The 10,420-nt window shown below is 32.1% G+C and overlaps 1 protein-coding gene across 2 annotated transcripts; it reads left to right on the top strand.

Annotated features, from left to right (window-relative positions):
• Window positions 1,703–4,812, top strand: LOC109344315 (N-glycosylase/DNA lyase OGG1). Of its 2 annotated transcripts, none has more exons than XM_019583040.1 (4): window positions 1,703–2,540; window positions 3,400–3,610; window positions 4,069–4,294; window positions 4,424–4,812. In XM_019583040.1, the coding sequence occupies exons 1-4, from the start codon at window positions 1,810–1,812 to the stop codon at window positions 4,444–4,446; spliced, it is 1,191 nt and encodes a 396-aa protein (XP_019438585.1). In that variant the 5' UTR covers window positions 1,703–1,809; the 3' UTR covers window positions 4,447–4,812. The 2 variants fall into 2 exon arrangements, with proteins under 2 accessions (XP_019438585.1, XP_019438584.1); XM_019583039.1 differs by having other exon boundaries at window positions 1,705–2,540; window positions 4,412–4,812.

The raw sequence follows: 10,420 nt of genomic DNA, 5'->3' as shown, positions 1-10,420 counted from the left end.
GCTCTTCAGCGTTGGGTATACTCCTTAAAACTTTCTTCTGGTTTTTTGGCCATACTCTGAAGTCGGGCCCTGTCAGGAGCTGCATCTTCTTTGTACTTATACTGCTTCATGAAGGCATTGGATAAATCAATGAAAGTTTTAATTTGAGCCTTCTCCAAGCGGTTACAAGCCCATAGTCGCCCTTGTCAAACTATCTTGGAAGCACTGAATCAACAGTTTATCATATTCGTGATAAGCTGTCATCTTCCTGGCGTACATATACAGGTGACTTTTCGGGCAGGAAGTACCGTCGTACTTCTCGAACTCATGAGTTTTAAATTTTGGTGGAAACACTACATCTGGTACCAGACACATCTCAAATGCATTTTTTACATTAGGAAAGTTTGTACCCTCAATGGCTCTTAGTCGCTCTTTAATAAGCTCCAACTCTGCCTTCTATTGGCTTGAGGAGTCATATAGGGTACCCTTGTTTATCTTAGTTTCAGCCTGGTGGCTTGTGGACTTGCCTTTAGGAGGAAGATCATGAGTAGGGTCTTCGTCTTTCTCATCGTCGTCTTCCTTAGCTGAATGATGTTCCTCTTGACTATCAGTAGTGTCTTTATACCTTATGACAACACCCTTACAACGGTTGGGCCCAATAACTGTCTTTGGACCCACCTTTTGTGCGGATTACAGTTGTCTCGCACCTGGCGTAGTGGTATCTTCTTCTGAGCCTCGAGGCTTTTGCATATCCAAGATGTTTTTTCATCATCTGATTCATTTTCTCTTTGATTTCAGCAAGTTCGGACCTGTCTTTCAGTTTTTGGTCAAGATGTAGTGTCAAACTCACTTCTATGTTTCTTTCATTTAACTCATGGAGAAATGTTATATCTCATGGATGAAGATCTCCGAACAATTTTGCCATTAAAGAGTCATTGACATGTAAGAAAAACATAGAAGCGCATTGATGTGCCAGCTGATTCATGAAGATTAAAGAACATAACCGAACATATGCATCTGGTAGTGGGATTACAGCCACAACATGGGGAACAGAGGAAGAAAAAAGTGGAAATGCATGGAAGACAATTTTGTGTTGCTCTACTTTACTGAAGAGAAATCAAAAGAAAAACAAAGGATGTCAAACTAAGAAGTTCCATATTTTTAAATATTTTGAGAACTCTTCAGAAGTAGAAAGCACGGGGCACAAGTCACAGTGGACAGACCTGATCACGTGGAGAAATTATTTGAGGAGATGATATAACTGGATGTGAGCACATCTAGTCTCCCATTATTTTGTATCAGTCTGTATGTTTTTATGTGTTCTCAATGTTTTGATTGATCATTTAATTTAAATAATTTGTTTTTAATCAATTAGAATAGATGATACATGTGGATGAAAATCACATATCCCAATTTGGTATCTCTAATCCTATCCTAATCACTTATATATAGATATATGGATTTAATAAATTACTTTTATAAAAGAAAACTAAATTGAAGTATTATTTTTTATTTGTTTCCAAATAGTAATTGGTTTGGGACACTTAATCATCCCCTTTCTAAGTTCTATACATGGAGTGATATGGGACGGATGTGATTTCAATTGGTGCTTGTGTGTTTGAAAAGACGCATGTATTTGGAACTGCACTTTATGATTTTATAATATCCCGGTTCAAATACAAATGGATTAGTTTCTTTGCAATACAATTGACTTATACATTCCTTATACAAAAAAAACTGGCTCTTATATTCCCTTGAACAAACATCAAACCTAATAACGGGTATCACAACCGTGAGTGAGGGAGAAACAGTGACGTCGATTTAGAGCGAATGAACTCATTGAATTTGAGATTGAGACCCATAGCCACCATGAAGAGAAAAAGAACAACCAAAAAACCGGTTGCGCCACCTTCCTCCACCCCTCCACCACCACCAACACAAACCAAAACCCTCCTTAAAACCCGCCACTCCACACCAAAACCACCAAGCACCATCACCAAATCTCTAAAATTTCCAGAACCTTCTTCCGATAACGTGTGGGTCCCACTCAATCTCACTCGCGAAGAACTCTCCTTACCGTTAACCTTCCCAACCGGTCAAACCTTCCGCTGGAAAAACACCGCACCTTCTCAATTCACCGGCGTCGTTGGGTCCCACATCGTATCCCTCACCCACCTCCAAAACGGCGACGTTTCATACTGCCTTCACGGAACTCACGATGCCGTTGCCGCCAGAACGGCGCTGCTCGATTTTCTCAACGCCGGCGTGTCTCTCCCCGGAATCTGGAAGGTGTTCTCGGATTCCGACGAGAGGTTTGCTGAGCTGGCGAGGCATTTGGGTGGGGCCCGCGTTCTGAGGCAGGAACCATTTGAGTGTTTGATTCAGTTTTTGTGTTCTTCGAATAATAACATTGGAAGGATTACGAAGATGGTGGATTATGTTTCGTCTATTGGGAATTACTTAGGCTCTGTTGAAGGTTTTATGTTCCATTCTTTCCCTACTTTGGAGCAGCTTTCTTTGGTTTCAGAGGAAGATCTTAGAAAAGCTGGTTTTGGTTATAGGTAACATGCTCTAAAACATTAGTTTTACACTTGCCGGAGATAGAACATTAGTCGGGAGCGGTAGTCACGCACCCGGGGAAACCATTTGTTATACAAAAAACATTAGTTTTACACTGTTACATAAACTTAGAGTCCGCTTGTTTAGGACTTTTTCAAAAACCACTTGGGCGAGTCTGGACTTAACTATTAGGTTGATTGCCTTGTGAGATCTGGAGGCAAATGTAGTTCATGTGGTGGCAACTTTGGTCGCGATTAACATTCATGTGTATGTAGTGGTCGTGGGCCTAAATTTAAAACCTTGGCATTTACCATTATTGTGGAAAGTGCAGTTCATGCAGCTCCAATGAGGGTGGCAAATGTGATTGATGTGGCGGCAACTTTGGTTGCCATTAACATACATGTGTATGTAGATTTAAAACCTTGGAATTTACCGTGATTGTGGAAAGTGCAGTTCATGCAGCACTAATGACAGTGGCAATTTGCTTGCAATGAATGCTAAACTGCAATATTGCAGCTTCAATTGCCGTTGCAGTCCGTAATTCAAAACCATTCTGACATTTATCCGAAGAGATAGTGAAATACAGCTTGTAGGATAAGCTGAAGTTTTCAGCTCCTCATAAACACGTTTCTGCCAAAAAGGTTGATGGAAAATTAGTCTTTTTATTTAAAAATATTCTAAACAAATGGGTAGTTAGGGAATGATCATTGAACCATTGACATCGATGAAGAAAAGGAATGGTGGTGACTGATGAGTGATGTTACGTGAGAGACCTTTTCTGATTTGGTTTATGTTCTGATATTTGTTTCGTGGTGAGAGATATTGATTGATATCTTATTCTTTTATGTTTGATGCTGTTAGGGCTAAGTATATAGTTGGCACGGTGAACATTTTGCAATCAAAAACTGGTGGAGGGGAAGAATGGCTTCGGTCCCTACGGAAGTTGGATCTTGAAGATGTTATCTCTGCCCTTTCTACTTTACCTGGAGTAGGTCCTAAAGTGGCTGCTTGCATAGCTCTCTTCTCGCTTGATCAACACCATGCCATTCCTGTTGACACACATGTGTGGCAGGTGTGCTCTTTGACTTCGTAGAAGCATTTCAAATTGTCATTTGTTGTTTAATGTTAGTGTCAATGCTAAAGCACAAGTATTTTAGTAGTTGTTTTATGATTTTATTTGCTAGTTGCCTAGATGTAGTATGGATCTTACAGTATGCTGTGACGAATCAGCGTAACCCGTTTTTGTTATAAAGTGGGGTGATATATTTCTTAATACAAGAAAGCAAACTTCAGAGCAAAAAAGTGGATTATAATTACTTTTTTGGAAAAATTATCTGTGAATTTCATTGTAGCTTTAGGAGGATTCTTGATCCTCTTGTTTGCAATTTCTCCTTTATTCAATGAATTATTCTTTTATTAAAAGATATATCATTTATGCTTTACTAATTGTCTCATCTCGTATGTTTCCTCATTTGATTTCTCTGTATTGTTGATTGTTAATTTGCAATCATTATTTAAAACTTGGGTAAGATTGCCACGAAGTATCTCTTACCTGAGCTTGCAGGTTCCCGGTTAACACCAAAGCTTTGCAATCGCGTTGCAGAGGCATTTGTAACCAAATATGGTAAATATGCTGGCTGGGCTCAAACTCTACTATTCATAGCTGAATTACCATCACAAAGGGTCCTCCTACCTTCACATTTGTGGACTACTGATCAGCACAATCACACAAAGAAAGAAGACAGTGAATTACTTGGTTAGAAAAACAACTGTAGTATTCCAATTTTGATCTTATAAACTAGGCATTCAACATCCAGCCAGGCTTCACCAACAGCAGATATTAAAATCTTATCTTTCATTTTCTCAACTACAGTGAATTCTAAAGATGGCGTGGCTCTCCGGATATAAATGCACGAGACTTAGGTGAGACGAGCAGCTGTCAAGAACTGAGATAGAACATGGTGAGATCACATTGCTAGATCGAGAATGACGTCTAAGCTGTTTAAACAACAGCTAACAGCTGGTATCAAAATATTTACCTTTCATTTTCTCAACTAAAGTGAGATTACATATGGTGTTCTCCAACAGATCTACAGTGATATCTCTAAATGGAGGATGATATCTAAACTGTGGATGAAGGCTTTGCTGCAGTTCATTATGAACATGCCCTTTGATTCTGTATACATGTAAATAAACATGTTCTCTGTTGAAAACCTTTTTTTGTCCAATGAATGTTGATTTGACATTTATGTTGTGATTGGCTTAAAGCTTCTTGATTGTGGATAACTGGAAGATATACATGCCAAATGGTCAAAGCATCTCTTTGGAGCCTATCTTTGAAATGAAAAGATTATATTTCTTTTTCTGTATAATTCTTTACATGTCTAACGACCCATGTAAGTGACTCCACCTAATAGGATAAAGTCTTGGTTGTTATTGTATTCTTTGCATGTCGAACAATTAGGGTTGGAGGAAAATTCACAAGACAAAATAGGTGTGACCAAGCTTTTCAGAAAATATAAATGAGGAAAAGGTTCATGTTTTTTTCTTAAATATGTTTCATGCGCTTATAAATCAAAGTCATTTAGCAACAAGATGTTGGTCTAGTGGTGTAAGATTTCACTGAATCTCCAAGCCACGAATTTCGAAAGGATTAGTTTTACCCCCAAAAAAAAGAGGGAATATATTTGGTAATTCAAAAAAAAATCAAAGTCATTTTGTCATAGATTCTTGTTGTCCGGTTAAGGGGAGGACCTCTTTTATCTTGAAAGAATGTATCATTACATGTGTCATTACTTATGATTGGTGAGAAAAATACTTAATTATTAAAATTTTAATTTAAATATATATTTTCATCTAATCACAACCGGTAGTACATGAAGTGACATAACATATAAGATAACAAATGTGTTCCTTAGTCAAGTTAAGGTAAGTCAAACCAAGATTTGGTATACCATATTTTTGTCTTATACAAGGTGTTGTGCCAATGTCAATGTAACAAATATAAAAACAATAATAAATGTTTAAAATTTTAATTGTAATAAAATTTTTATTAGTGCAACGGAATATATGAATGAGACCACATCTATATTACTCAAGCCACAAGCACTCACATAATTTTCTTTTCAATTTCCTCTCTCCTTACTTGAAATGAAATTGAGTCTTTATTTTTTTCTCCTCTTCCTTCTTTTATAAAAGGGCATATTTGGGGATCCGGTTAAACATCTAAAGATGTAAATCTTTTATTAAAAATACAAAATTTTAATTTTAAAAATATTAAATGTATGATTTTCAAATGCAATTATTTTAATTTTAAGTCCTTATTACAATGTCTTAGTAATACTAGTTTTAAGAACATTCACAATGATATAGGACTATTTTATCTTTGTAGTATTTTTTATTTCAAGTTAAACACTGGCTCAAAGTCAAATTTTGCCATAAAATATTTTATTTGTCTCCGTAATGTTGTGGGTAGCGATTATTTTCCAATTAGCTCAGCGATTATTTTCCAATTAGCTCTAGTTTTTATTCTATTATTTTGAGAAGCCTCAATTCAAGGTGCCAGGCCTCTCATTCATTTTCATGATTAAAATAAAAAAATCTTTTCTCTTTTGAAAATATAAAAATAAAAACTCAAATTCAAATTATTTCATTAGTTAAAATAAAACACACATATAGAAAGGGTAAAAATGATTAAAGTCGAAATGAGTTTATTTCAACTCGACTCATTAAGAATTATTTTAAGTCGAGTTTCTAATCGAATTTAAGGCGAACTATTTTTTAGCTTAAGATCGACTCAATTAAAGCTTTTGAATGAGGGTAAATATATTCAAATTTATATCATTGGTCAATATGAAAGATGGTCATGATATACAAACATGTCTATCTATACTTACTAATTAAAAGGAAAAACAATATGTAACGGCCATAATGGACTAATTTTCACTTTTCTATTTTGTCTTTAATATTTTTTAATTTTTACAAGAAACTATACAATCCTAGGTAACCACCACCAACACATCTTTCACATTAAAATGACATCTGGAAAAACATAATATAATTTTCCCTTTCCTATTTTTCCTTAACCTTTTTAATTTCTACAAACAAATATATAATCATATGTAATCACCACCAACATATTAACTACACTCTCACCTTAATTTGACAATTAAAATAAATACAAATAAATATAATATAAAATGCACCAAATAAAAATTACAATATAAATTACATTTAATACAAAAAATAATCCGATTCACCAAAATAAAATATATAAAACTTAAATTTTTGACATTATAAAAAATATGGGTCAGCAGAAACGAAATATCTGTCGCCATACTAGTTATAAGAAAGAGTAAAAATATAATATAATGTACACTCAACACAAAAAAATATAATATAAAATGCATACAATACAAAAGACATTCTAATTGTCCAAAATAAAATATCTAATATCATAAAATTAGAATGTAAGTCAGCAGACACAAAATGTTATTGATACACTAATATATATAAAGTGTAAATATATATAGTGAGTATAAAATTAAAATATTCTATATATATATATATATATATTTATATCTTCACCAAAATATATATTCTATATATACTATTTAGACAATAGGCCCAACAAGTCAAACTGACTTTATTCAATTTATTTAATGAGATTAAATTTAGTACTAGCTCTTCTTGTTTACTTCATAAATAAATTCATATAACAAAATAGTAAATTAAATTTCTAAGTTAATTTGATTCCTGACAGCCATGTAACATTATGTCCTAGATAGCAAGAAGAATAAAAGTTTGAGGAAGAATGGTATAAATGTATCTGGCCATCTCATCATTAAAGGCTCACAACTTCACAAGAAATCATGGTGGTCCACAACTGCATTTTCCATGTTTTAGGCACTTGTCCCAATTCATTAACCACAACTTATATGTGATAAAAATATGCATAATACATCGAAATCCAAAAAATTTAAACTAATGAATTTAAATGTATATGATTTAAGAACTTTTATAATTTGTATATTTGAATTTATCCAATATATTCAATGAATGTCCATGAATATATCTATTTGAATAAATATCTGACCCATCCATAAAATGGACATTAACAAATAATATTATTTTGCAGTTTCATTCATTATATCAACTTTCACTTTCTTGTAATGTTTCTTACTATCACTTTTATTTATTTATTAAATTGAGATTAATTGTAGAAAATAAGGATGTGATTAATATTAAAATTGTGTTCTTAAATATATAACATATATAAATATATGTTAAAAACATTACACACAAAATTTTAAATGTCTCATGCTTATATAATATTGCACAAAAAATAATTTTTTAAAAGCTCACAAATTATTTTAAAAAAATCTGTTTCTTTAAGAAGATAAAAAACACTTTAAAAAATATTTAAAGTGTTTTTTTTATAAAAGAGTGAATTTAAAAAATGATTTTAAAAATAATTTATTGAAATAATGATTTTTAAAATAATGATTTTCTCAAAAATGTTTTTAGTTTCAATTAAAATATTCAAATAAATCAAATATTTAATCATCTAAATTTATGAAAATGGAGTCATTGATGAACGAATGAACTAAATTTGAATATAGATAGATTGAATAATTTAAAAAAATAAATAAATGAATTTATATAAGTTGATGGATATCTTTTATGCATCCACTAGGATCCAAATATAAATTCACTCATTAGTCACATATACCATAATTCCAAGTGAAATAAAACTTTTTAGTTCTATGGAAATCACATATCTGGTCTACGACTTCATCAAAGTCATAGATGACATCCATGACTCCTCAAAAAATTACACTAGTTCTCGTGGACATAGGACACGAGTTCTATGGAAATCTCGTGCATGTACAACACGAGATCTATAATCATGCATGTACAACACGAGATCCCAACATCATATATATACCCTCTATCCCTCACTCCAAATCACACCGAAGAAAAAAAGGAAAATTTGCAAAGTGATTCATAATCTAAGAAAAGTGATTCATAAACTAAGAAAAGTGATTCATAAACTACGAAAAGTGATTCCTAACCTAGGAATAGTCATTATATAAGGTAATTAAATTTATTGTTTTGTTTTTAATTCCATGTATTTTTTGATTTGTTATCTATTGTTACTACATGTTTACATGTAGATGACTATTATTAGATATATTGTTAGAAATTTTAGTGATGAGGAGGATAATGAGCTATGTGGTGTTGATGATGATGTTGAAATTGTTACTAGTGAACCGGTTAGCATAACATATGATACTTGTTGAAAGGCGAAATTTTTCTCTTCGGTGTGTTTCCTTTTTATGGTTAAGTAAGTGAACTCGATTTTATTCTTTGTTCGCCATCTTGGTTTTGTTGGAATAAATTCCAACACCGGTATAATGGTTTCAAGAATATTCTCATTACAACTTACTTCTAATAATCATGTGAATAAGTAATTCATTCTTTGCCTCATCTCGGCTTTGTTAGAATAAGAATCCCTTATTATATAATTATTAAGTACCTTTGAATACCATCTCGGTTTTGTGGAATAAATTCTAACACCGGTTTAATGGTATTCTAATGTACAAAAGTGATGAATAGTTAGTTGTTAGAAACAAATAAATAAATAAAGAACAAAAGAATGATAAAGTTAAGTGACATTTATTTATTTACTGCCTTTCAGATTCCTTTTATTAACAAATTAAACTTCTTCCTTAAGGAAGATTGGTATTAAAGAATAAATAAATTGCGGAATGTAAATAACAATAAATAAAAGTTAGTAACTAGTTTCATCACTTTTGTATATTAAAATGTGTTTCAGCAAATAAATTTATTGATAACACTTTACTATTTTACAATTTACACCTCTTTTAAAACTAACCATCATTTTTAGGAGAACACAGAATTTCATACTCCTTGTTTTCAATATCCTCTCCTAGATAGTGCAACACCTCATTTTTGTCTGTTTGTTTGGACTTATTTTATTGTAAATCATTTCGAACTTGCAATTTTCTTTTGCTTTGAGGTTAGTCTAACAATTCACATGAATTTATAATTTCCTAAGACACTAAGTTCATGAATTAAATTTGATTGAGAGAATTCCAACCAAACAACATGCTTTTTCATGAAAATTGATGTTTAGAAAAAATTTCAATCATATTTCAAATTCAAGTAATAAAATGGAAGTTCAAACAGAATTTATGGAACTACAAAACACCTTTTATCACACCGAACATCTATAAATAAATCCATTCAGAATTTCATAAATTTATTTTGTTAAATGGTGAACCAAATAACACACTTTTGAGGAGTTCTCAAGTTTAGAAAATTTCATTTTTGGCACAAATGCAACAAGCATGCTCTTAGTTTTAAAAATTAATTTGACAATTTCAAAATCATTTACTAAGGCATGTTGATGGAGATGTTTGATTAAAGTATCACAAGATAAAGTATCATCATCAAAAAGCACATGGTGAATATTTAACCTTTAAGGATTCAAGTGGTTTCCCTTCTTGAAGAAAAAGTCCACCTACTAATCCTTGTTTATTTCAATCATTTTATGTTGTTCTTTTGAAAAAGTTGATGAGAGATACTTCCACATCTCCTAGAAAATTTATAACAACAATAAATGGTTTCTTAACTAGTGGGTTTTCACTCCACTAATTCATTTTTTTTCTTTTTGAGTTCTTAATTTTTTCAAATGTAAAAAACATAATAATAAAGATGTACAAAAGAAAAAATAAATTTATACAAAATAGAAAGAAAATGTTATGCACAATTATTTGATAAATGACATATAAATATGAAATATTCTATTATTAAAGCAATTCTCCGGCAACAACACCAATTTGTTGAAAGCGAGTTT

This window comes from Lupinus angustifolius, chromosome LG03, assembly GCF_001865875.1.
Source record: "Lupinus angustifolius cultivar Tanjil chromosome LG03, LupAngTanjil_v1.0, whole genome shotgun sequence".
Classification (NCBI taxonomy): Eukaryota; Viridiplantae; Streptophyta; class Magnoliopsida; order Fabales; family Fabaceae; genus Lupinus; species Lupinus angustifolius.
This window is presented reverse-complemented; position numbering and strand designations above follow the sequence as displayed.